The 25,289-nt window shown below is 61.0% G+C and overlaps 1 protein-coding gene across 1 annotated transcript in view; it reads left to right on the top strand.

Annotated features, from left to right (window-relative positions):
* Positions 1 to 211: 211 nt before the first annotated feature.
* Positions 212 to 25,289, top strand: part of SSPO (SCO-spondin) — a gene marked incomplete at its 5' end in the record, with an annotated part of 55,390 nt that continues 30,312 nt past the window's right edge. The window contains 48 exons of the mRNA XM_086680801.1: positions 212 to 328; positions 2,112 to 2,416; positions 2,834 to 2,916; positions 3,031 to 3,210; positions 3,465 to 3,709; positions 3,813 to 3,912; positions 4,879 to 5,037; positions 5,125 to 5,204; positions 5,684 to 5,836; positions 6,066 to 6,237; positions 6,440 to 6,680; positions 6,983 to 7,127; positions 8,011 to 8,128; positions 8,214 to 8,389; positions 8,472 to 8,699; positions 8,903 to 9,068; positions 9,297 to 9,531; positions 10,283 to 10,472; positions 10,615 to 10,709; positions 10,899 to 11,155; positions 11,473 to 11,607; positions 12,239 to 12,435; positions 12,566 to 12,693; positions 12,781 to 12,890; positions 13,219 to 13,368; positions 13,502 to 13,595; positions 13,691 to 13,860; positions 14,073 to 14,306; positions 14,515 to 14,736; positions 15,182 to 15,418; positions 16,021 to 16,149; positions 16,248 to 16,339; positions 16,437 to 16,668; positions 16,806 to 16,958; positions 17,053 to 17,193; positions 17,303 to 17,485; positions 17,599 to 17,749; positions 18,373 to 18,526; positions 18,667 to 18,724; positions 19,530 to 19,634; positions 19,952 to 20,155; positions 20,369 to 20,478; positions 21,385 to 21,538; positions 21,619 to 21,772; positions 22,276 to 22,348; positions 23,144 to 23,201; positions 24,561 to 24,737; positions 25,036 to 25,179. Of these exons, the coding sequence (XP_086536927.1) occupies positions 212 to 328; positions 2,112 to 2,416; positions 2,834 to 2,916; positions 3,031 to 3,210; positions 3,465 to 3,709; positions 3,813 to 3,912; positions 4,879 to 5,037; positions 5,125 to 5,204; positions 5,684 to 5,836; positions 6,066 to 6,237; positions 6,440 to 6,680; positions 6,983 to 7,127; positions 8,011 to 8,128; positions 8,214 to 8,389; positions 8,472 to 8,699; positions 8,903 to 9,068; positions 9,297 to 9,531; positions 10,283 to 10,472; positions 10,615 to 10,709; positions 10,899 to 11,155; positions 11,473 to 11,607; positions 12,239 to 12,435; positions 12,566 to 12,693; positions 12,781 to 12,890; positions 13,219 to 13,368; positions 13,502 to 13,595; positions 13,691 to 13,860; positions 14,073 to 14,306; positions 14,515 to 14,736; positions 15,182 to 15,418; positions 16,021 to 16,149; positions 16,248 to 16,339; positions 16,437 to 16,668; positions 16,806 to 16,958; positions 17,053 to 17,193; positions 17,303 to 17,485; positions 17,599 to 17,749; positions 18,373 to 18,526; positions 18,667 to 18,724; positions 19,530 to 19,634; positions 19,952 to 20,155; positions 20,369 to 20,478; positions 21,385 to 21,538; positions 21,619 to 21,772; positions 22,276 to 22,348; positions 23,144 to 23,201; positions 24,561 to 24,737; positions 25,036 to 25,179 (7,594 nt within the window). The remainder of the gene's footprint in view (positions 329 to 2,111; positions 2,417 to 2,833; positions 2,917 to 3,030; positions 3,211 to 3,464; positions 3,710 to 3,812; positions 3,913 to 4,878; positions 5,038 to 5,124; positions 5,205 to 5,683; positions 5,837 to 6,065; positions 6,238 to 6,439; positions 6,681 to 6,982; positions 7,128 to 8,010; positions 8,129 to 8,213; positions 8,390 to 8,471; positions 8,700 to 8,902; positions 9,069 to 9,296; positions 9,532 to 10,282; positions 10,473 to 10,614; positions 10,710 to 10,898; positions 11,156 to 11,472; positions 11,608 to 12,238; positions 12,436 to 12,565; positions 12,694 to 12,780; positions 12,891 to 13,218; positions 13,369 to 13,501; positions 13,596 to 13,690; positions 13,861 to 14,072; positions 14,307 to 14,514; positions 14,737 to 15,181; positions 15,419 to 16,020; positions 16,150 to 16,247; positions 16,340 to 16,436; positions 16,669 to 16,805; positions 16,959 to 17,052; positions 17,194 to 17,302; positions 17,486 to 17,598; positions 17,750 to 18,372; positions 18,527 to 18,666; positions 18,725 to 19,529; positions 19,635 to 19,951; positions 20,156 to 20,368; positions 20,479 to 21,384; positions 21,539 to 21,618; positions 21,773 to 22,275; positions 22,349 to 23,143; positions 23,202 to 24,560; positions 24,738 to 25,035; positions 25,180 to 25,289) is intronic.

Here is a 25,289-nt window from a genome sequence, read left to right as displayed (position 1 = left end):
CTTGGGGGTCCCTGCCCCGGGTTATGATGTTTTTCTTTGGCCTTGCCACCCGGGCACCTGACTCTTCCTGAAAGCTCCTCACATCCTGTGCTCCAGGAGCTGAAACGTGGGCTGGTTATTCCAGGCGCCCTCTCCCTAATCTCTTTCTCCAATCTCCCCTGACTTCCAACTTTCTCCCTCCTGCCCCCTTTAGGGGAAAGGGGGATTGTGACTTGGGTTTCTTTTTCCAATCCAAGCGCAGCCTCATCAGCTGTGGTTAGAATCCAAAGCTGGGAATGTAGTCCTTGGAAGAGAAGCACGGCACACAGCAGGGACACCGTCAATATTGGTTGATGTTTGGGAGAGTCGTGGGAGCAGGTGGCACCTGGAAGCGCAGGGGGCATCTTGGAATCAGCTGGGAAGCACTCTCTGACCTCCTGGATGGGCTGCTTCAGGAGTCAGTGCCTAGCCCGCTCACGGCCCTGGGAGTAGAATGTGTCGCTGTGTGCTAGGGTGGGGCATGAGCACCTGTCTGCCCTTGTGAGACCTGCATCAGGGGTATAAGCATGGGAAGCAGCAGGGGGAGAGTGTATAGGGTACATGCGTGAGACACTGGGAACAGAAACATGTCCATGGCTGGGCCCTGGTCTTTTCTGAGCACCCCACTGAGAGATCCCTGAGGAACTCTGAACCCCCTTTGGGCTACAGGACCAATGGTAGGCCCAGGAGAAATGCCTAGCATGGCTCTGGTTCCCAGCAGCCTCCTTGCCCCAGGTGGGGTAACTGTGTGAGATGCTCAGTGGGACAGCAGGGGGGGATTCTAAGGCCCAGGGGATGGAATCTAAGGCCCAGGCCACATTCCAGCCTGGGTGTCCTGGGAGCTGGTAACCAAGAAGTAACCAGGATTCACCCAGGCCACCTGCTGCCCCAACCGGATGCTCAGATTATCCCCATCCGGCTGCCTTGCCCCCAGGGCTGGGGGGCTGGCTTCTAGCCCCTTCTGTCTCCTACCCTCCCTCCCTACTTCCTACCCAAGCCGCTCCTCCACTCCTCCCTGAGGCTTGCTGTGCTCCCCTGCCCGGGCTTCCTGATTCTGGACCCTAGGAGACTCTCTTAGGAGACCAGGGTGAAAGGTGAACCCAGCCAGCCACACATAATCACCCCCAGTAAGAAGTCAGATCACTGAGAAAAGGGCACATATTCTCCCTCTATCTCTGCACAGTCCAACCAGCCTGGAAACTCAGCTCCTTCTGTTCACTGGTCCAGGCTTCACGGGTGCTTAGTGGGAGAAAGGGCAGGAAGAGGCAGGAAAGGGGGCAGGGAGAGACTCATAAAATCAGAATTTTAGGGCTGGAAGACCATATCAGTCATTTGGCACAATAACTCTTAACCATTTTGTGGGGTCATAGTCCCTCTTGAGAATTTAATTTACAGTTAAGGAACTATCCTCAGAAATGTGCACGTACACGATATCAAAGTAGAGCCCCTGAGTCCCACCCAAGCATCCCTGGGAAGCCCCTGAATTTTTTATTAGCAAAGAAATTATGGCTCAGAAAGAGAGGGTGGCTTGTCCAGAGTCCACGTTAATTTGTGGTATAGCCTGAGGGTGGAAAAATATCAGAGGCTCCGAGTGTCTGGCTGTGTGGCCTGGGGCACATGCACTCCCCCACTGAGCTCACACACACACACACACACACACACACACACACACACACAAGGGCCGGAAGGGGACTGTTTCCAGGGAGAACTGGCCTCTGAGGGGATTGTGCAATGTGCAGGCAGGTCCAATCTGGTTCCGAGCAGCTGGTGCCCCAGGGCATGGGGCTGAGATAAAGCTTCCCCAGTCCCATGGGCCTCGCCGTCACTGTCTGGGCTGCCTTGGACACATTGACACCCGGCTGAAGTAGACCGTGGTGTGGGGCGGGGAAGGCCAGCACTGGCCTTTCTGCTCACTGGCCACAGCCATCACCTTCCCCAAGCCCAAGCCTCTTAGTCCCCCAGAGGTGACGTGGGGGGAGCATTATGCTGCTCCCTGCCCTCCTCTTTGGGATGGCATGGGCATTGGCTAACGGGTGAGCAGTCCAGCCTGGGGCCCCTCTGACTAAGATCCTTTTCTCCTGCCTCATGAACAGGCCCCTCTGGGGCAGCCCGACTCCCCTCCCCTCCGCTTCTTACTCCCACCCAGCCTCCTCTTCAGTTCACTAACTCTTCTGCGGGCAGGGCTTCTTGGCAACAGAAGGGCTGGGGGCAGTGGCTGTCATTCCCCATCTGTGGGCAGGCGGTGGTGCGAGCGGACGGAAACCTTCCTGGTGGAGGAGGAAGTGACCCCCCGCCAGGAGGGCCTGGTGCCTTGCACCAGCCTCTACCATTACCAGCGCCTGGGCTGGCGACTCGACCTGTCCCGGAGCGGACCTGCAGGGCTCTGTCCCATCTACAAGTGAGTGAGGGTTGGAGTCTGGGCTGGCCGCTGAGCAGCAGGGAGCAACGGAGCCAACATCCTGGGGGTGGGGGGAGAAGGTGAACTGGGTGGTGCCCTGGAGAAGCGGGCATTTGGGAAGTGGGTCTGGCTGGGCTCAGGAAGAGTGGAGGGTGGGGGCTGGGGACAGGCAAGGAGGGGAGCAGGCAGAGCAGGGAGGCCTGATGTCTGCTCCTTGTGCCTACCCTCCAGTCTGCCTTCCCAATAGCACTCTCACATTGCACAAGGGGAAATCAGGACCAGGAAGGGAAATTATATGAGAAAGCCACTCAGAGAATAGGTGACCAGATGAAACGTCCCAGGCCATTCTCAGGGACCGGGAAGGGGCTGGGCTGAAAAATTAACATCTTCTCTCTGCTGCCTGCTTGGTGGACCCAGGCCCCCAGAAACCCGGCCTGCGGCAAGGAACCGGACAGTGACGGCTTGCTGCCCAGGCTGGGGGGGCACACACTGCACTCTGGGTAAGCACCTGCTATTTGCCCAGATCTGTGGTTTCATGGAGGCTGCCTGGGGAGGGAAGCTGGGCCCAGGCTGACTGTCTGGGCCGCCCTATTCTCTCCCTCTATCCACTGCAGCCCTTGCAGAAGCCAGCCCTGGGGGCCACTGCTTTGCCACACAGCAGTGCCAGCTGCAGCCAGGCTCAGCTAATGCATCTGCGGGAAGCCTGGAGGAGTGCTGTGCTTGGCCTTGGGGACACAGCTGGCGGGATGGCAGCTCCCAGGCCTGCCTCAGCTGCCCTGGCCGACACCTCCCAGGTGGGTCTGCGGTCCTGGCAACCACTTTCTCCCCCTGCGAGGGCTACCACATAGATTTCTGGAGCTCTGGGCCTTCCTGCAGGGCCCCTGCCCACTCCCCTGTGCTCTCAGATGAGTCACCTCCCATCCTGGCCCACCAGAGGGACCACGAACTCTCCACCTGCCTCCCACTCTGGGAGAAGCCCCATGTCCTCCTCCTCCTTCACCCTCCTACCTGCACACTCAGAGACTCACAGTCGGTGTATCTCCTCCAGGCAGCGCTCCCTCTCCAGCCTCCCTGCAGCCCCTGGTGGGGGCCGTGGCCCAGTTCTGGAGCCAGCGCCAGCAGCCGGCGGCCACCTGCACCACCTGGTCAGGCTTCCACTACCGAACCTTTGACGGGCGTCACTACCACTTCCTGGGCCGCTGCACTTACCTGCTGGCGGGCGCTGCTGATTCCACCTGGGCTGTCCACCTCACGCCCAGGGGGCATTGCCCCCAACCTGGGCACTGTCAGCTGGTGAGGGAGGGAGGGAGGGAGGGAGGGAAGACCACAGGGAGGGAGCTGGACACGGGGGAAGGCGAGCCACTGAACACCTCTTCCGCTCTGTGTCTCCCCAAAGGCCCGGGTAATGATGGGACCCGAGGAGGTGCTGATCCAGGGTAAAAATGTCTCTGTGAATGGGCAGCTGATACCTGATGGGGAGTCTCGGCTGCTCCAGGGTAAGGGAGCTGTGGGGAGCAGGAGACTGCCCAGGGCCCCATTTGTTCCCCTGGGACAGTCTGCCTATCCCCCAGAGCAGGGGACAGCAAAAGGGGCAGTTGGGTGGGAGCCTGCTGCTCCACCCCCATTACTGTTGGGCAGTATTTGGAAATGAGGGAGCCTGCTGAGGGGCCAAGACCTCGTCTCCCACAAGCCTCTCCTGCAAGCCACCCCCACTCATCCCCTCACAGTGTGGCTTGGGGCAAGTACCTCTGCTTAACCTTTTTGGGTCTTGGGGGTACCTGGCTGCCATGGGACTCTTGATCTCAGGGTTGTGAGTTCGAGCCCCATGTTGGATGTAAAGATTACTTAAAAATAAAATCTTGGGGTGCCTGGGTGGCTCAGTTGGTTAAGTGTCCAACTCTTGATCTTGGCTCAGGTCTTGATCTCACGGTTCTGACAGATGGAGCCCTGCATAGGGCTCTGCACTGATAGCCCTCCGCTCCTTCCCCCTGCTCATGCGCGCGCTCTCTCTCTCTCTCTCTCTCTCTCTCTCTCTCTCTCTCTCTCACAATGAAAAAATAAACAAAGTAACATCTTCAGAAAAGAAAAAACAAACACCTCTTTGAATCTCAGTTCCCCCCACCCCCCTCTACCAGTGCTGTGAGGAAGGGCTTTTGAGCTACTAGACGGGTCTCTGTCCCACCAGAACTTTTGCCCTGGTTTTCAGTCCATGAAGTGAAGTGGGTGGGGTTGTGTGTGCGTGCACGTGAGCTTTGTAGTTTACTTGTGAGAGCGTCCATAGTGTCCATGAAATTCTCAAGGACAGTTCCGACGGGAAACCAATCGCTTCTCCTTTAAAGGGTGTCAAGTGCAGAGCTCTCTCGAATTGTAAGAATTCCATCTCCTCTCCTTCCCCGGCAGTCTGAGCCTTGGTGTCATGGTGGGAAGAGTGGGGAGTGTGACTCCTTCCTTCTCCTGCCCAGGGCTGAGCCTGCAATGGCAAGGGGACTGGCTGGTGTTGTCGGGGGGCCTGGGGGTCGTTGTGCAGCTGGACAGGTCCGGTTCAGTCTCCGTTTCTGTGGACTACGAGCTCCAGGGACAAACTCAAGGTCTCTGTGGGGTCTACAGTGGCCGGCCTGAGGGTAAGTGGGCGTGACTTGGTTGCTGGTTTAGGAGGGAAGGAGAGACTGGAGACCCCAGACACAGCACTCTGCCTCACCCTTCCCCAGATGACTTCCTGGAGCCAGGAGGGAGACTGGCTGTGTTAGCTGCCACCTTTGGGAATTCCTGGAGGCTCCCTGACTCAGAGGTGAGACTGCAGCCCTCGGGGAGCCTGGGCTCCCTGCCCTGCTCCCCAGTTGGCCCCCCACTCCTGGCTTCTCTGACATCTTCAAGCCTCTGCTGTCTGTCTTCATCACTGGCTTTTTCTCTGGGACCAGGCCTGGCCCTCTCCCAGATCCTTGGTCTGGGGAAGGCTCTGGGTCCTGTGGAATTTAAGGTGCTGCCCATGGCATTGGGGTGAACTGACCGCCCAGGGGACACACTCAGTGACCTGGTCACTGACCAGTTTGGGTTATCAAATCTCTTGCCTGTGGGTTGATGGGACCACAACTCCCCCACACCCTACCCAGGCTTACAACTTTGTTGCCCCCAAAAGCTTCAGGATGTCTGGGCTGGTGGCCATGACAATGGGGACTTGAAGCAGCCATGAGGGTAGTAGCCACTTTCCTGGTGTCCTGGTCAATGTCCCTCATCCCAGCCCATTAACCTGACTCCAATGGTCTCTAGCCTGGGTGTCTGGATGCAGTGGAAGCGGCCCAGGGCTGTGAGGACCCCGTGAGAGGCACAGAGGCAGGCATGGAGGCTGGCCAGCTGGAGGCTGAAGCCCAGGATGTGTGCCACCAGCTGCTGGAGAGTCCATTCAGGGAATGCCATGCTCAGGTATGGGTGGGGGTGGGGGTGGTAACCACCACCAGAGAGGCGGAGAGCAGGGGGTGCTACAGAGGTGCCAAACAGGGAATCTGGTCCTGGCATTGCTTTGTATGTATGTATGATCTCAGAGCTCCCTTCTAGTGCTCATTCTGTTTGGTTGTAAGTCAGGGCATGATCCAAGTAAGAGGAGGGAGTGCTGCTGAGTCTGGTTGACTGAGGGCCTGTCCTTTCTCTGAAGGTCCCCCCTGCTGAGTACCACCAGACCTGCCTCTTTGCCTACTGTTCTGGGGCCCCAGCAGGCAGTGGGCGCGAGAGCCGGCGGGAGGCCGTGTGCACCACTTTGGCCAACTATGCCCAAGAGTGTGCCAAGCACCATATCCACGTGGGCTGGAGGAAGCCAGGCTTCTGCGGTAGGTCTGGAGGCTGACCCTCTTTGCATAGGCCCTGGCCTCCCCACCCTGCGGAATTGGGAACTGACTGACAGCAGCCCTGTGGCCTTGGTTTCATGAGCGACCGGCCACCTCCTGAGCACCCCCTCCTCGGGTTGTGGCCAGCGGGGTCTGGCGGGAGGAGGGGGCCCTCGGACCTCACAGCCCACTCCTGTGCCGGCAGAGCGCCTGTGCCCTGGGGGCCAGCTGTATTCTGACTGCGCCTCGGCCTGCCCGCCCAGCTGCTCGGCAGTGGGCGAGGGAGGGGAGGGGTCCTGCCAGGAAGCGTGCGTGAGCGGCTGCGAGTGCCCGCCTGGCCTCTTCTGGGACGGCGCCCTCTGTGTCCCTGCGGCCCGCTGCCCCTGCTACCACCGGCGCCAGCGCTACGCCCCTGGGGACACAGTGCGCCAGCTCTGCAACCCGTGGTGGGTCCGCGGGCCTCGCTGGCCCTTTGGCTGGGGTTGGAAGCGCCGTGGTCCCCGCGGAGCCCTCCCTCATGCTATGTCCTTCAACCTGCCTCCCCTTGGGGGCCCCTCACAAGGGACCGGTGACCTCTCACGGCATAATTGATGGCCCCGCTTAAAGACCTAGCCAGCGACCTCCACCAGCTGACCTCCAAACCTAAGAGAGTTAGAGGGGCTGCTGGGGGAGGGGAGGGGCCACGGTGTTGGGGGCGGGAGGTCGTGAAGCTGAATCGGAGCGCGCTCCCCGCCCCGTGTGCCTACAGCGTGTGCCAGGACGGCCGCTGGCTTTGCGCGCAGGCGCAGTGCCCCGCCGAGTGCGCGGTGGGCGGGGACGGGCATTACGTCACCTTCGATGGGCGGAGCTTCTCCTTCCGCGGCAGCCCAGGTTGCCGCTCCAGCCTGGTGCAGGTGGGTAGGGGATGAGCTGTGGGAGAAGTCCTCGTGGGGTTGCTGTGGGGGGCAGGTGACTGTCAGGAAACCTCCACATAAATCAACGACAAACACAGAGTCATCCCGGGAAAAGCTGAGAGAGAACCGACTCTAGAGGGAGGATGGCTCTCCGCAGACACCTCCCCCTCCCCCCCCAAACCTCCCCTTCCGGTCTTCACCCCTCCTCGGGTTCCTGAGAATGTTCCTCTGTCATTGCCACCCTAGCCCAGGGGCACGAAGCAAAACCTGTCCTCACCGTACTTTCTCACAAATGGGGCAGGCTGGGCTTATCACAGGCGGTTTCCTGCAAAACAACCCCTGACGAAATATGGGTTCTCCTTCCTCTCCACGCCTCCCCCAATAGTTAGGTGATTTACCAAGTTCAGGTCCATAGACACAAACAGGTGTGCACATATGCCGCGGGCTCATGCAAGTACGCATAGATTTAACATGTGTATACACACAGACACACATATAGAGCACACATAGCCACAGGGAGGGAGAGGGGAGGCATCTTGCTCCAACATGGAGACACACACACATGCGTGCATACACACACACACACACACACACAAACATTTCTACCTACTTACATACACACACATGCCTGTCCGCGCGCACAAGCGCGCACGCACACACACACAGATGATCACAAGTGTCTGCGCTTGCCAGAGTTAAGCCCTATACCTTGCAGACAGTCTGGCTAGCAAGAAGGTGGTCAGCACACGTGATGGGTGGGAGCTGACCCCAGGTGTGTGCTGTAAGTGTCCTGTGGAACAGGAAAAGGGGCAGACCAGACCCTGTCCCTGGATCCTCCCCGCCCCCACCCCCACCCCACCGTATTCCTCAACATCTGCCCCAGGACTTCTCCAAGGGGCAGCTGCTGATTGTGCTGGAGCATGGGGCCTGTGACGCTGGAAGCTGCCTCCACGCCATCTCTGTCTCCCTGGGGGACACCCACATCCAGCTCAGAGACTCAGGTAGCCCCCTCCTGCAATGTGCTCACCCCCAATCCTCATCAGCCCAGCCCTGCAGGGGCAGACCCTCACAGGCTCCCTATTCCAGGGGCCGTCCTGGTGGATGGGCAGGATGTGGGCTTGCCATGGAGTGGGCCTAAGGGCCTCAGTGTCTCCCGAGCCTCCTCCACCTTCCTACTGCTGCGCTGGCCCGGGGCCCAGGTCCTCTGGGGAGTGTCTGACCCTGCAGCTTACATCACTCTGGACCCGCGCCATGCCCACCAGGTGTGCTAGGGGGCAGGTGAGTGGCTGGGCAAGGCTACATTGGGCCCGATTTGACCGTCCCATGCCCACTCCTGTGGCCCAGGTGCAGGGTCTGTGCGGCACCTTCACCTGGAACCAGCAGGATGACTTCCTGACACCCGCTGGCGATGTGGAGACCAGCGTTGCAGCCTTTGCTAGCAAGTTCCGGGTGGCAGGCGAGGGAAGGTGCCCCTCAGAAGACAGCGCCCCACTTCCCCCCTGCAGCACCCACTCTCAGCGCCATGTTTTTGCCGAGGCAGCTTGTGCCGTCCTGCATGGCCCAACTTTCCAGGTAGCCGGATTGGGGGTGCTCCTGTTTGCACCTGTAAGGTGGGGTCAGTACCTGCTCTGCTCTCCTCTTGGGCTACTGGGAGGGCCCGGCTCCCTGCCGTGGGCAGGGCTTCCGAGCACAGGGAGGTGGCAGTGGGGACCAGAGGGGATGGGGGAATCTGTGGAGGAGGAGCTGGCTCAATTTTTCCCTCCTCTCCCTGTAAGGAGTGCCAAGGGCTGGTGGACAGGGAACTGTTCCACCTGCGCTGCTTGGCAGCCGTGTGTGGCTGTGCTCCTGGCAAGGACTGCCTGTGTCCTGTGCTTGCTGCCTTGGCTCGTCGCTGTGCCCGGGAGGGTGTCCCGTCTCTCTGGAGGACCCAGACACTCTGCCGTGAGTCTGCTCAGCCAGCTAGCCCCAGGGTGCTCCTCCCAGCCCTCTTCTAGGAGTAGCCCAGAGGATCCAAAAGCTTCGAAACAAGGGAAGGTCCCCAGGAGGGCCTCTGACCATGGCACATTGCTGAGTTTGCCTTCTTCCAGAGGCGTAGGGGGTGCGAATTCCAGAAGGGTGGGCAGAGTAGCAGCAGTTATGTCCCTGACCTGCATGTGTCTCTGTGCCCAGCTGTCCTGTGTCCCGGGGGCCAGGAGTACCAGGAGTGTGCCCCGGCGTGTGGTCAAAACTGTGGGGAGCCAGAAGACTGTGGGGAGCTGGGCAGCTGTGTGGCTGGGTGTAACTGCCCCCCAGGGCTGCTATGGGACCCCGAAGGCGAGTGCGTGCCCCCCAACTTGTGCTCCTGCCAGCTTGGAACTCAACGCTATGCTCCCGGCAGTGCCACCATGAGGGACTGCAACCACTGGTGAGGGCAGTGGTCTTGGGGGGGAAGCAAAGAGCTTGGGGGTGAAGAAATAGAGCTTAGAGAAAAGGGGCTGGGCTTGTAGCCCCGTGGGTTAGGGCACGGTATGCACACGTGGGACAACAGAGCATTGCTAGCCCTTCTGGCCTATAAAGCATTCTTGTACATTATCTTATTTCATTTTACTGAATTCTTACAATAACCTAATAAAGTAGGAAGTGGAAGAATTGTTCCCATTCGGCAGATGAGGAAACTCAGGCTCGACTAAGGCCAAACAGCTTGCAGAGTCACACAGCTTGTTAATGATGACAGACTAGAACCTAGATCTCTGAATTCTGGATGAGTCTGGTTCAGAGGCTCTTCCAAGGATTAGGGAGAAGTAAAGGCCAGTTCTGGACCTGTGGAGTCCAGGCCAGTGGTCAGGACTTGGTGGGTGAGGATGAGACTTTAGAGAATCCCTCTCCTACCCGGGCTGGGAATGGAGTTCTTCAAGAGCCTCAGAGCCCAGAGAATGGTCCCATTGGAGCTGGGGCAGGAAAGGGTAAACATGCCCATCCCAGGTATGGCTGGTGCTGGGGGCAGCCCCACTTCCTGTGCTCGTAACTAGGGTTTGGGGGTGAGACGCTCAGGTCTCCAGAGTCAACATTAGGGGCTTGGACCTTCTGGGTTCCTGAGATTCTCCCAGGTCAGACCAGGCGCCTGGAGGTGAGTGCTCTCTTGGGCCTGCCTCTTACCTCCCTCGTGACCTCGGCAGTGTCTGCCAGGAGAGGGGCCTCTGGAATTGCACTGCTCACCGCTGTGGCCCCCAGCGGACCTTCTGCCCCCGTGAGCTTGTCTATGTCCCTGGTGCCTGCCTCCTTACCTGTGACAACCTGCGTGCCAACCGTTCCTGCCCCCCGGACAGCACAGGGAGCTGTGTCTGTCCCCCAGGCACCGTGCTGCTGGTGAGTCTGGGAGGGGGCTGCATGGGGCACCGTGGGGCCTGCTGTAACCATGGCACTGCCCTAGTCCCCTGGCTGTCTGAAACAGTGGGCGGTGGGTCAGGCAGCCCTCCAAGGTGCCCCTTTGTCCCCGGCCTCTGCCCAGAACGAACGCTGTGTGCCTCCTGAGCTCTGTCCCTGCCGTCACGGCGGGCAGTGGTACCCGCCCAACGCCACCATCCAGGAGGATTGCAACATCTGGTATGCCCCTTGGACAGGGACGATGGGTGGGGTGGGATATCCAGACTGGCCTGGGCAACGGGAGCTCTCCAGGATTCCCCCAAGCTGAGGGTCTGTCGGGAGTTGCGTGGAACCTGGACCAGGTGCATCCCCTAGATACAGCTCTGGCTTCGTGTCCTCATGACTCTGTTTCCCCACCGCCCCCCACAGTGTGTGCCAGGGTCGGCAGTGGCACTGCACGAGCCTCCAGTGCCGTGGATGGTGCCAGGCATCGGGTGCCCCCCACTATGTGACATTCGACGGGCTGGCTTTCACCTTCCCTGGAGCCTGTGAATATTTGCTGGTGCGAGAGGCCAGCGGCCAGTTCACAGTCTCAGCCCAGAACCTGCCCTGTGGGGCCAGTGGCCTCACCTGCACCAAGGCACTGACCGTGCAACTACAGAGCACCGTTGTGCACATGCTCAGAGGTGGCTGTAACATTGAAGGGTGGCATGGCCAGGGAGGGGCGTACTGGGTGGCATCACAGTTTTGCCCGGGTGACCAAGGCCCGGGGTTCCCCACTGCTTACCATCAGGGAAGTGGGGCTGGTGCTTTTCCTCTCTCCTCTTGTGTGGGAATCATAATTCTGGAAGGCTCCAAGAAATTAAGGTCCAGAGGCTTGCCCAAGGTCTCATAGCTAGAGAAGCAAAAGGAAAGGTTGGACGGCAGGCTGGTGAGGGCCTCCTGGGGATCTGGGAGCCCTTCTACTCCGAGGCAGGGCCTGAAAGCCTCTCTTCCTCCGCAGGCCGAGCAGTGATGGTGAATGGGGCGAGCATAACACTCCCCAAGGTCTACACGGGCCCTGGGCTGAGCCTGCGTCGTGCTGGTCTCTTCCTGCTACTCACAACCCGCCTGGGCTTCAGCCTGTTCTGGGATGGAGGTCAGGCCCCAACCTTAACCTTAACCATCTGACCCATGCCCACCTTAGTGTCATGAGGCTGGCTCTCCCTAAACCCTTTCTCTTCCATACGAGTGGCGGGAGTTCCCAAATCGCGCTCTTAAAATTATGTTTCTCTTCAACGTAAGAGCAACAGTGCCTCACCTAAGAGATATTTAGAAAATACCTAGTTTGGGAAAGAAAAAGTGAAAATAAATCTCCTAACATCCCACCACCCAAACCCAAGCGGTAGGCATTTTAGAAATAACTGTTACTGAGAAATCGAGGAAAACCAGGGTAACCCCTGACAGGGGAAGGAGTTGCCTGGTCGGCACAGCGAGGTTGCCCTCTGAGTCTCTGGTCACTAAGGCCTCTGGGGCTGGTGGTGTCACAGTCTGTCTTGGAGCCTGGATCCCTCCCAGAATCTGGCCTGCTGGAGAATTTCCCTGGTCCCGCTTCTGCCCTCGCCCTCCAGATCTAGGTCTCTTACCATCGCCAATCATCCTCCCAAAAGAGGGCACGAGCACCCCTTATTGGGTTGTGGTCCCTGGGCAGATGGTCAGACAGGCCCACGGAATAGCCGCCCTTGTCTTCTTTCTCCACAATGCTGGCCCCTGCTGCCCCCTCTGCCCAGGCACCCGGGTCCTGGTGCAGCTGTCCCCGCACTTCCGGGGCCGTGTGTCTGGTCTGTGTGGGGACTTTGATGGAGATGCCAGTAATGACCTGCGGAGCCGCCAGGGGGTCCTGGAACCCACAGCTGAGCTGGCTGCCCACTCCTGGCACCTGAATCCTCTCTGCCCTGAGCCAGGAGAGCTGCCACACCCCTGCACCGTGAGCATGGGTGGGAATGGGGGGAGGGAGTGGGGGCAGCTACAGAAACCTGCAGGGGGGAGGATCCAGAGGCTGGGTGCTTGCAGATGGGGTCTAGCTGGTCCACGGTGTGGACCTGCTCTGCCTGCAGGTGAACGCCCACCGGGCCAGCTGGGCCCACGCCCGCTGCGGGGTGATGCTGCAGTCGCTCTTTGCCCGGTGCCATGCAGAGGTGCCCCCACAGCAGCACTACGAGCGGTGTGTGCATGATGCCTGCGGGTGAGAGGGGCGAGCCTGGGGACAGGGTGGGAATGGGTAGGTTGGGGGTGGGGAGGGCGTCCAGGGGCTGAATAATCCCTTCCACAGCTGTGATTCGGGGGGTGACTGTGAGTGTCTCTGCTCGGCCATTGCCACGTATGCAGATGAGTGTGCCCGGCATGGGCTCTTTGTGCGCTGGCGCAGCCAGGAGCTCTGCCGTGAGTGTGCCCTGCCCTGGGTCCCCGATGCCCAATCCCACTGCCCATTCCGCTCCTTCATGGGTGCTCCTCCTGGCCTGCCAGAAAGCCATGCATTCATTAAAGGGCAGATATGTGTGGTGTTCATGCTGTCGTAGATGAACCAGACGGGCAAGGTTGCTTTCCTGTAGAACTGTCATGTTGCCAACGGCCTTGGGAGGGGCTCAGCAAGAGTCTACACCGTGCACCCCGTGCCCTCCATGAGTATCCGCTTGGGCTGGCTCGCCTGCTTGTTGCATCCTGGTGCCGTTGCACCTCAGTGACCCAAGCCTCTCTCTTCTCCACCCAGCTTTGCAGTGTGAAGGGGGCCAGGTGTATGAGGCCTGTGGCCCCATATGCCCCCCCACCTGCCATGACCATGGTCCTGAACCTGGGTGGCACTGCCAGGCTGTCGCCTGCGTGGAGGGCTGCTTCTGCCCCGAGGGGACTCTGCTCCATGGTGTGTAGGGTCAGAAGAGGGGGGGGGGGGAGGACCCTGGGAGGGGGAAGAGAGCCACAAGGCCCGGGTGACAAGGCTGGCACTAGGGGCCGCTGTGCCCCTTTTGCTCCAGTCTTACCCTCTGTGATCCCAGGAGGAGTCTGCCTAGAACCAGCTTCCTGCCCCTGTGAGTCAGGGGGCAGCTTTTTTCCCCCGGGGACTGTGCAGCAGAAGGACTGTGGGAACTGGTGAGTGCGGAGGGGGGGGTGGCTCAGGGGAGCCCCAGGCCCCTGAGTTGCCAAAGCCCAGCGCTGTGGCTGATCCCGGGACGCTATGTGCTCAGCACATGCCAGGAAAGTCAGTGGCTTTGCGGGAGTGGCAGGACCCGCTGTGAGGAGCTGGTGCCCGGCTGTGTGGAGGGAGAGGCCCCGTGCCAGGAGAGTGGGCACTGTGTGCCCCACGGGTGGCTTTGTGACAACCAGGATGACTGTGGCGATGGCTCGGACGAGGAGGGTGAGTGTCCTCGTCTGTGAGGGGCAGTGACTGAGTGATGGGTCTCTCCTACTGTGCGGGTGTCTCCTATGCGAAACTGAACGGCTTCCTGAGCTGCTGCTCACACCGCCGGCAGCGATGGCTGGTGGGCAGGGCTGTTCTGGTCTTTCCAGGGTCAGGGGCTTCTCTAGGACCCTTTGTCATCTTGCCCCTGCCTGCTTGCCCCATGCCAGGCTGTGCCACCCCAGGCTGTGGGGAGGGGCAGATGTCTTGCAGCTCCGGCCGCTGCCTGCCCCTGGCCCTGCTCTGTGACGGGCGGGACGACTGTGGAGATGGGACGGATGAGCAGGGCTGCCCGTGCCCCCACGACTCGCTGGCCTGTGCTGATGGGCGCTGCCTGCCCCCCGCCCTGCTCTGTGACGGACATCCCGACTGTCCCGACGCTGCCGATGAGGAGGCCTGTCTGGGTGGGTGGTCTCCGCTCTGGACTCCAGTCCACAAGGCACCCCCCTCCCAAAGGCTTGTCTTGGGAGCCCCAACCTTCCTGCCTCCCCTCCTCCACCAATTCAGGCTCCTGCTGGGAAGCCGGCACCTGTAATGTGTGCACAGGGGCACCCCAAACAGTGGGATTACAGGGCAGTGTTTGGGACCAGCTCCTCCTTTCTCTGGCTGCAGGGCAGCTGAATTGCACTCCTGGGGAGGTGTCCTGTGTCGATGGCACCTGCGTGGGGGCCATCCTGCTGTGTGACGGAACCTGGGACTGCCCAGATGGAGCCGATGAGGGACCCGGGCACTGCCCCTTCCTTTCGCTGCCCACTCCCCCGGCTGGCACTTTGCCGGGCCCCTCCGCTGGCTCTGGGGAGACTGCACCAACTCCCCTGGCCAGTGCCAGCCCTGGTGAGTGTCCTGGACGAAAAGGGCTAAGAAAACTGCAGTCCCGAGGCCTGGGACAGAAGAGTGGGGAGGGCGCCTCAGAGGGAGGCATTGGGGCATGGGGGCTGGCACAGACGCAGCCTCCTGAAGACACCAGAATGCACAAAGGGAAGGGGGTTTAAGAGGGACTGGAAGAGTCCAGATCTTACTTGCGGACATGCCCCCACGCCCCCAACCGCTGAGGTGAGGTGGTTGGGGTGGTCAGTGGAATGCCTGGACGAGAGGAGAGGTTTTGGGAAACCAGTCGGGGAGCAAACGGCGGGAACGACGGGACGTGGGGAGGTGGGGGCAGTCCGGGCTCGGGAAGGGGGCGGGAAGGGCGGGCACTGGGAGGCAGGCGGCGGCGGCGGCGGCGGCGGCGGCGGCGGAGGGGCCGGCGGGCCGGGTCTAGCGCGGGTGCCCGCCGCAGCGCCCCCCTGCGGCCCCCTCGAGTTTCCGTGCGGCAGCGGCGAGTGCGCCCCGCGGGGCTGGCGCTGCGACCGCGAGGAGGACTGCGCAGACGGCAGCGACGAGCGCGGCTGCGGCTGGCCCTGCGCGCCGCACCACGTGCCCTGCGCCCGCGACCCGCACTGCGTGTCCCCTGCGCAGCTGTGCGACGGCGTGCCGCACTGCCCCGACGGCTCGGACGAGAGCCCAGAGGCCTGTGGTGAGAGCCTGGGCCGCCTCGGGGGGCCGTGTCTCTCCCACCACGCCCCCCGCCCCCCCCCCCCCCCCCCGACCCTGCGGTGGGCTGCAGGCTAGGGAGCGACTTGGGGCTGCGACCTCAGAGTGTCCTTTGATCTTTTTCCCCAAATTCTCTTTGAAGACTTTGCCCTCCCCTCCCCCCCCCCCCCAGGGGAAAGAAGAAAGAGGCTTTTGTCTTTGCCCGCATTTGGGCCAGAAGGGATAAGAGGATGGGCAGTGGCTCAGCAGCGTGGGGAGTGGGCCTGTTTGGAGGGCTACCCCTCCAGCTCCACCCCACCAGACCTGGGAGTTCCCTTTGTGCCCCTGCATGTCAGCCCTTCCTGTCCTGGCCACCTCACCCTGGGAGGAGGGGGCAGCTGTCCACCGGCTCCAGTGCCTCCCCAGGTCTGTCTGCCCCTTCTGGACCCCTCCCAAGGTGTCTTTGAGCCAGGTTCAGGTTCCGTGTAGGCTCAGCCTTCTCCTTGCCCTCCCCTTCCGGTGCCCTTGGCTCCCCCTGCCAACCCCTCTGCAGAGAGAGGGTGGGAGGGGCAGGAGCCCAACAGGACACTCTCCGGGTGCCCACAGGCTCCACCCAGCTGCCCCCCTGCGGTGGCCTCTTCTCCTGTGGTTTGGCTCCCCAGCTGTGCCTGAGCCCTGAGCAGCTCTGTGATGGAATCTCTGACTGTTCCCAGGGCGAGGATGAGCTGGGCTGCAGTATGGACAGGGTTCCCCTGATGAAGGCCAAGGCTGGTGGGGGCTGGGGTGGGGGGGAGTTCTCCTCATCTTACTGTTTTCTCTTCTCTTCCTTTCAGAGGGGATGACAGCCCCAGGAGGCCCCAACGGGACAAGGGTTCCCTGCCCGGAATACTCCTGCCCTGATGGCCTGTGCATAGGTTTCCAGCTGGTGAGAGAGGGAAGGAGGGAGGGAGGAAGGGGGTGACACAGGCAGAGCCATTGTGCCACCTGACTTGAAAGGAACTTTGATCCTGTTCCCTCCCCAGGTGTGTGACGGTCAGCCTGACTGTGAATTGGCAGGGACAGCAGGGCCTTCCCCAGAAGAGCAGGGCTGTGGGGCCTGGAGCCCCTGGGACCCGTGGGGGCCATGCAGCAGGACGTGTGGGCCTGGGGTGCAGGCCCGGAGCCGCCGCTGCTCCCCACCTAGTCTCCCGGTGCTGCAGCACTGCCCAGGCCCTGAGCACCAGACTCAGGCCTGCTTCACGGCCGCCTGTCCCGGTGAGGGGCCTGGGGTACCCAGGAGGGCCAGGAGGTGGGCGGCGGCCCAGAGAGAGCAAGGGAGAGGAAGATCACGGGGCTCTCAGACTGGCCTCATGCCGCCCTCCTCCCACTTGTCCTGCCCCTTCTCCTCACAGTGGATGGTGAATGGACCTCTTGGTCTCCCTGGTCCCCGTGCTCCGAGCCATGCACGGGCACCATGACCCGGCAGCGGCAGTGTCACCCACCCCAGAATGGGGGCCGGACCTGCGCCACGCTGCCCGGGGGCTCTCACGCCACCCACCAGACCAGTGAGTGCGAGGAAGGAGGGCACGGCTGGGAGGTGGCTTGTTTCTGCGGGGGACCGACCCACCGTTCCGAACCGTGGTTCTGATTTTCTCTCAGGGCCCTGCCCTCGGGACGGCTGCCTCAATGCCACCTGCTCCGGGCAGCTGGTGTACTGGCCCTGTGCTCCCTGTCCTCTGACTTGCGATGAAGTCTCTGGTCGGGCTGTGTGCTCGGCTGACCAGCCCTGCAGCAGCCCAGGTAAGGGCGGGGGGCGGGGGGCGGGGGGCGGCTCTGGGCCCAGGTTGTGGCCGGTGTGTCTGTGGAGCTGAGCGCTCTGCAGGGAAGCCTCACCCTGGGCCTTCTCTAGGCTGCTGGTGCCCTGCCGGACAGGTGCTGGGCAGTGAGGGGCAGTGTGTGTGGCCCCGGCAGTGCCCCTGCCTGGTGGATGGCACGCGCTACTGGCCTGGGCAGCGCATCAAAGCCAGCTGCCAGCTGTGCATCTGCCAGGATGGGCGTCCCCAACGCTGTCGGCCCGATCCAGATTGTGCTGGTGAGGCCCCACCCTTGACCCTTCCTGAGGGGTCCTTCTCCCCGCCCCCCCCGCAGACTACCCAGCTGGGCACCCAGCCCTCCTCTGACCCCTGAGTCTTGGTTCTCCCGCAGTGAACTGTGGCTGGTCATCCTGGTCCCCCTGGGCTGAGTGCCTGGGCCCCTGCGGGAGCCAGAGCATCCAGTGGTCCTTCCGGAGCCCCAACAACCCCCGCCTCTCGGGCCAAGGTCGCCAGTGCCGGGGCATCCACCGCAAGGCCCGCAGGTACTTGCACCCACCCCAGGGACCCGCAGAGACCTTTACCCCTCACCTCCAGCGCCCAGGTAGGAAGCTGCTGGTGTGCCCTTTCTTGAGATACTTTCACAGGTACCATGGACTCCAAAGGAGGAACCTCTCCTACTCTGAGCCCTATTAGTCTAAACACCAGGATTCCCAGCGCCTCTTTGGGGGAATATCTGGCCTTCTTCTGCATCAGTTTTAGGCTCTCAAGGTCCAAAAGAGGGGTATAGGGAGCCCGCAAGTCTAGGGGCAGGTATGGGTCCTCTGGTTTGCACCCTGTGCCTCTGAAGGTCGCTGAAGGGAGGTACTGAGGGGGTGAGCCAGATCTGCCCACCACGCCCCCTCTGAAATGGGCTCCACTGGCTAGGGTCTTGGCACAGATTGCTTCCACACCCCTTTCTTGGGCCAGTTGCAGTTTCTGGGGTGCAGGGCTGGGAGTCAGGAGATAGGGAGACCAAGCAGCGCAGCTGGTCCAGGACTTTTCCCGGTTTTATCACTGAAAGTCCCAAGTCCTGGGAGACTGCTCACTCCGGGCACACCAGGACGGGCTGGTTGCCTAGGCGAGCCCACTCACCCGGCAAGTGGCCAAGTTGCGGCCCTTCTTCCAGGTGCCAGACGGAGCCGTGTGAGGGCTGTGAGCAGCGGGGCCGGGTCCGCAGCGTAGGGGAGCGCTGGCGAGAGGGCCCCTGCGGAGTCTGCCAGTGTCTGCACAACAGCACCGTGCGCTGCTCCCCCTACTGCCCACTGGGCGGCTGCCCCCAGGTGAGGGGGCACAGGGGCCTGGGGGCGGGCAGTGGGAGGGGCAGTGTGTAGAGGCCAGGGTTTCCAGCGGCCCAATAGGCTGGGTTGGAGGTTGGCAGGTGGCCGGCTCAGCGCGTCCAGCCTGACTCTTATGTCCACAGGACTGGGTCCTGGTGGAGGGAATGGGAGACTCGTGTTGCCACTGTGCCCTCCCTGGTGGTGAGTGGGTCTGGGGAATGGCAGGGAGGAGGATGGTGAGGACTCAGAAGGAGCCCCAGGTGGCAGCACTGAGCGGGGCTGGGGGTGGGGGGGTGGGGGGATCCGCGGCTACCCCAGCCCCGGCTGGAGGGAGCCTGAGTCCTGGATACTGGGGAAGGAAGGGGCCCTCTGGGTGGAAGGGCTTGTCTCTGTCCTCCTGAGATCAGGTCTCTTCTGTCTCTTTTGGGCTAGAATTCTGCCTCCCCGTCGAGGGTGCTTTCTTTTCTCTGGTTCAGCTGGGTCAGATCTGGTTCCTGGCCTTTCTCCTAAGAGGAACCAAGACAAAGTTCAACTTTTTCAAGAGTATTTTTGCTTGGAAACTGAGTTAAAAACGAAACAGAAAAACACAAAGGCTTGAAAGTGAATGTGTTTATGGGTCTAGATTCCTGCTCCTGAAAGTGCACCTACAGGCTGCTGAGGTTAGAGGAGGGCCAGCACTCACAGTTGTACAGATTGTTCACTGTGCAAGTTGGCAAGCGGGAGCTAGACTCCAGCCCACAGGGGTGCTTCCATCCAGAGATACCCTTTTCTAGTGCTCAGAAAGGTCTTCTATTTCTAAATATTCAGTGGAAGTGAAAACCCCCAGTTCATGCCAAGGGAAGGAGAACAGGTCTTTCCCAGCTGGGAGGTTGTTCTGGGGGCTCCTGGAAAGTCCTGAGGGAGAAAGTGCTGCAAGAGGTGGGGAGAGGCCTGGGTGTGGGGCTTGGGGCTAGTGTGAGCCTATCTGCAGGTCTCTCCCTCTTGAACCTTGAGTCTCCCCACACAGGTGAGAACCAGACGATCCTCGCCATGGCCACTCCTGCCCCTTCTCCAGCCCTCAGTCCCCAGATCGGACCCCGTCTGGTCACCTACGTTCTGCCTCCACCTGGAGGTGAGGGCCACATGCGGTTGTAGGTCAGAGAGGAATTACCGCCCAGGGTTTGCCCAGCCTAAGAGAGAGGCAGGAACGCTGCAATTTACCCCTGCCTTCCATGGGGAGGATGGTTATCCTAAGGATCTGGAAGTCATCCTGGCTTAGGTTGCCTGTTTGACTCTGCCCTCTCTGGACCACCCTTCCAGCCCAGGTCGAGGTCAACCATGGGGCCCTTTGCATCCCTCAGCCCCCCTTGTGACTTCCTGACTATGTCCCTGGCAGGCACCCGCCACCCTCTTCCCTTGCACTCCAGCCCCTCTCTCTTCTGCATCCAGACCCCTGCTATTCTCCGCTGGGCCTGGCGGGACTCCCCAGGGAAAACCTGCAGCTGGAGCTCCCCACCCAGGCTGCCCTCTTGGGGGCTCCCACCAGGGGGCCTGGCTATCGGGGCGGGAGCACGATCCAGAACACTCGCAATCAGCGGCACACTCTGCCCCCCTACCTGCAGCTGGACCTGCTGCTGCCCAGGAACCTCACTGGTCAGTGCGGTGGGGGCGGGGCAGGAGGGAATGGCGGTGATGGGGGGCGGGGCTGGGGGACGGGGCGGGGCTGGGAGGATGGGGCGGTGATGGGGGGCAGGGCTGGGGGGACGGGGTGGTGATGGGGCCAGGCTTGGGATGGGGTAGTAATGGGGGGCGGGGGCTGGGGTTCACTCTATCAGCTCTGCGCCCCCCCCCCGGCCCACCCCCTAGGCATCATAGTGCAGGAGACTGGGGCCTTGGCCTTGCTGCAGTTCAGCACTGATGGTCTACACTGGCACAACTATAGTGACATCCTGCCTGGCATCCTGCCCCCAGCCAAGGTACTGCCACTCGAGCCTCCTGGGCCAGTGACCCACATGCCTCTTTGCGAACCCCACCGTCTTTGTCCCCAAGGGCCTTGCAGTGTCCCCAAAGAACATTCTTATATTGGAGGCTCGTTGAACACCTGTCATTAGCAGGGCGTCAGGAGCTATCCAAGTGGCTCTGGCATGGGGCAGGTGTGCAAAGCTCTGTGGAGGGAGGGGAGTCAGGGGACATCAAGTTCACTGAGGATTTCAGAGGGCATGTCAAGAGCAGCTGGGACCCAGCCCTGCCCTGGAGGTTTACATCCTCCCCAGGGAGACAAGTCTCATGAAGCAGGAGGGATCAGTCCACACCATGTGTTCACTCTTAATTCTTTTTTTTAAGGTTTCCCTCCCCCCCATTTTTAATTTTACTTCTTATTTGAGAGAGAGAGAGCACATGCGTGTGTGCAGAGGGGTAGGAAGGGAGGGGCAGAGGGAAAGGGGGAGAGAGAGAGAGAGAGAGAGAGAGAGAGAGAGAGAGACAGAGAGAGAGAGAGAATCTTAAGCAGGTTCCACACTTAGTGAGGAGCCTGATGAAAGGCTCAATCCCATGACCCTGGGATTGTGACCCTGAGTCAAAATCAAGAGTCTGCCGCTCAACCAGCTGAGCCATTCAGGTGCCCCTTCCCTCTTGATTCTTAGGGGGGCACTAGCCAGGCCCTGGGGACTCACCAGCAGGCACAACCTGGCCCCTGCCCTCAGGGCACCAGGACCAGAACCCACAGCCTTGAGGGACCCTGGTGATTAATGCCAGGAGAGCATGCTTTTCATGCCTTGACGGCTGGGGGACTGGGATTGGGCGGGGGCACTCAGCAGGGTCGGGTGGCAGTCTGGAGAAAAGGCAGGCTCGGGTCTGGTGAACAGTCACCCCTGTTCCTGCAGCTTTTCCTTAAGAACCTGGATGAAGTGGCCCCCACAGTGTGGATGTTTGGCCAGATGGTGCAGACTCAGCATGTCCGGGTGTGGCCCCGTGTCCCCCACAGTGACACCAACCACAGCACCTCCCCGTGGGTGGAGCTGCTGGGCTGTGAGCCAGGTACGGGCAGGGCTGGCAGTGGGATCGGCGGGAGTGGGAAGAGGGACAGACAGGAGCCCTCAGCCCTCCTCTCCCACCAGTGTCCCCGCTGGTGGTGCCCCTGTGCCCAGGGGCTGGGCACCGCTGTGCCAGTGGTGAGTGTGCCCCAAGGGGAGGCCCGTGCGATGGCGTGAAGGACTGTGAAGATGGCTCTGATGAAGAGGGCTGTGTGCCCCTGCCCACGGACACTGGCAGGTACGGGTGCCCAGCTCAGCCTTGGAGGGGTCAGCCACGGGAGAGATGTCCTGCACTATTTCCCTGGCCTTGCGTGCTGCGTCAGTGCAGCTGGGTGCCTTTGGAGGCCCCTTCCCACCCCGGGATTCTAGGATCCTCTGCCATTTTCCTAGAGTCTGGAGGTCACTGGTTCTCAAAATGTGGCCCCTGGACCAGCAGCAGCAGCGTCACCTGGCAATTGTTAGCAATGCAGATTATCAGGCCCGAGCTCAGCCGGGCTGAGCTGGACACTCGAGGGTGGGGCCCAGAAATCTGTTTTACAAGCCCTGCAGGGGGGTTAATACGTTGAAAACCACTGGGATAACATCTCCTTTGTCTAGTCTTAGTGGGCGTGCCCTTTTGGAGTGCCCCAGCCCTGCCCTGCCCTGCCCTGGGCCCACCTTGGGAGCGCTGACCCCCCTGCCCGGGTGGTGGCTCTGAAGCTGGGAGAACCCCTGGAGTCCCTTGGTTATTTTTCTTCCCAGAGTCTGGTCCGCAGCCGGGACCCCAACTCTCTCCTCCACCCAGCCCGGACAGCTGTCCCCCCAGCCCAGCAAGGTGAGTGGGGAACTGTAGGCCCAGCAGGTGGGGTGCGGGGCATGGGGAGCCCTGGTCCCAGGGCCTCAGCAGCCACGTTCCCTCGCCCTGCAGTCTCCCTCTCTTCGCACCTTCAGCCAGCGCTGCCTCCCCACGTGTCCCTGGTCTGCTCTCGCAGTCCACTTCAGCCGTGAGCCTTCTGGGGGCCAGCCCGGTGCTGGACTGGGGGCTGGAGGTCAGAGGGGCAGAGAAGCACAGGGCAGGTGCCTGGCCTGGAGGAGTTTGGGAGACAGGAGAGGCCTTCACCCCCAGGTGGCAAAGTTATGCCCACAGGGCTGGCAACAGGGCATCAGACACTCAGAGGTGGGAAAAGCCTTACTTGTCCCCAGGGTCCCCAGAGGCTTCCTGGAAGAGGCTTGAAGGATGGGGCATCTGGGGCAGTGGGGTCTGCAATGTGGAGACGAAGGGTGGACACTCTCCCTCTGGAGAACAGCCTGGTCAGGGACCCAAGGGGAGAGCGACCATAGCGCTGAAGCCCATATGTGTGGATACTGGGGGGAAGACGGGGTTTGGGAGGGCAAGAGCAGAAGCAGAATCCTAGGTGGGTCAGCGAGAATAGCCCCTGGGTGTCAGCCCGGAGGTGTTGTAGGGAAGTGAGTCTCCACCCCCCAGCTGGGCCCTGTGCTGCAGGGACAGGGGAGGGACCATGGGACATAGGTGCGTCCCAAAGGCAATGAGAGCCAGGTCCCTAGTCTCAGGTGGAATTGCCCTCGGGGCCCTGGGCTGTATGGGCAGCTGACCCCTCTCCCTCTGCAGGGTCTGACAGATGCAGAACGCTGGCGTCCCTGGCGAGGGTCATCTGTACCCCCCACAGGTATGTACCCAAACTCTAAGCCCCATCCCCAGCCCCCCACCCTGCCCACCCCTTCAGGGCGAGGGGCTATTACATCTGGCCATTCAGTCTCCTGACACCTGACATCCCTAAGTGGAGCAGGATTGCTTCTAGAAGGAATACTTGGTCACCGTGGAGGACACCTTAGCCAAATCCTGCCCCTGCCTGCCCTCCCGGACTCTAGGGTTGGATCCCCCAGACTGGTTCCCAGGGCTGAGCGTGTGCCCTGAAGTATGGTTGCCTTCTCCAGACCCCTGGCCAGGACGGGATCCCTGGGGCTGCGGGGTGTTGCCTGGCCCCGCCTGTGCCCCCTCTGTTCACCCATGGATGCAGCCACATACCCCTTTCTGAAGGGTTTGCTGGCCGTGCATGTCTCTAAGTGGGCACGGGGAACATGGGGTCACCAAGTTAGCATGTTCCTAAACTGGACAAGGAAGGGGCTCTCTGAGGGTCATGTACCAGCCTCCCTGGTATATGGACAAGGACGAGGACAAGGAAGGGGCTCTCTGAGGGTCATGTACCAGCCTCCCTGGTATATGGACAAGGACGAGGACAAGGAAGGGGCTCCCTGAGGGTCATGTACCAGCCTCCCTGTGGCTGCCTGACCTTTCACCTGCACGTTAGCCTGAGGAGAGCTGTCTTCAGAGCAAGGCCGGAAATGGGCGGGGCTGTCAGCTGGCTGTGGCTTGGCTCTGACCTCCTCTTTTGGGAGATGTTGGCTTGCCTCACCACCTCCCTGGGCTCTGTTTTTCCATCTGTAAGACTAAGAGGTCTGAGTTCGACCCCTTCCCGTGAGTTCCAGCGAAAGTCATCCAGGAGCCCGGCTGGCCCGTCCTTCTGTGTTTTTTGTGAAAAGCAGACGCAGCAACTCGTACCATCGCTTGAGTCCGCAAGATGCAGGCTATGTGATGAATTGTAACGTCACGCTGAGTCTGGTTCTCGAAAACTGGCTGTGTCATAACGTTAATCCTTTGTTGGGCAATGAGAATCTCGAACCCCCTTTTCGCTGTAGCTGCCAGGAGGTCAGCGGGTGCAGACTTGAATGTCTCATTGTGCTGTCGGTTCCTCTTGGAAGCTGCCGTGTGTGGCTTCTTGAGAGTAGGGTACAAATCTCAGCTTGACACTAAGCGCTTTTGTGCTTTCATTTAAAACCCTCTTGTGCTCCTTGGACTACCAAGTTCCACCTCATTTGTGGTCTGAAGTCCCTCAGAAGGTGTGGTGTGGTCTGTGCTCAACCCTGTACCACCCAAAGCCTGGATACCCCTTTGGAGAACCCATTTCTGCTTCATCTCACGGAAGGGGAGCTGGAGGGCCTCACCTCTCTCCTTCCTGCACCCACAGGGAAGGGGCCAGTGACTCAGGTCCCAGACTCCGAGGCTCCTCGCTTGAGTCCTAGGGAATCTGTGCAGACCATGACCACCCCCCCCACCTCCCAGCCTGAGGCCAAGGCCCTGAGACCAGGAACGACAGCCATGACAGAGCTCCCCCTGCACCCCATGAGTCCAGTGGCCCCTGCTGGTAAGATTCTGCTGTCTTCTGCCTGCTAAACCTATGCATCTGAACAACTCCCTGTCGGAGAAACAGGCCCCTGGAGGTTAGCCGCTTTGCCCAAGATCCCACAGCGCACGGTCAGAGTTTTGGTAGGATCAGGCCTAGGACCAAGTCTCCTGATACAGTTCACTGTTTTTCCATTATCCCAAGAGAGGCGGGAAGAGGGGGCACACACACCAGATGTCAGGAGGAGGGAGACTGGGGGCTGAGGGAGGGGGGACGTGGTGGGCAGGGTCCAGTCAGCTGGCCGCGATGGTGCCCACAGGCCAGAGTGTCGCCCCGCCACCCTTCCCACCTGTGCAGTGTAGCCCAGGCCAGGTGCCCTGTGAGGTGCTGGGCTGTGTGGAGCGGGAGCAGCTGTGTGATGGGAGGGAGGACTGTCTGGACGGCTCCGATGAGAGGCGCTGTGGTGAGTAGGGGACCCTTCAGGGCTCCCCGGAGGGTTTGAAGTCATGTGGGTAGCAGTGACCAGAGGGCTTTAGGTTTGGAGAAGTCTCTGCCCCCTATTCCTGGCTCATA

This window comes from Puma concolor, chromosome A2 (genome assembly GCF_028749965.1).
Source record: "Puma concolor isolate L17-30 chromosome A2, mPumCon1.1.hap2, whole genome shotgun sequence".
NCBI lineage: Eukaryota > Metazoa > Chordata > Mammalia > Carnivora > Felidae > Puma > Puma concolor.
The sequence above is the reverse complement of the archived record's forward strand: the minus strand, read 5'-3'. Positions and strand labels throughout refer to the sequence as shown.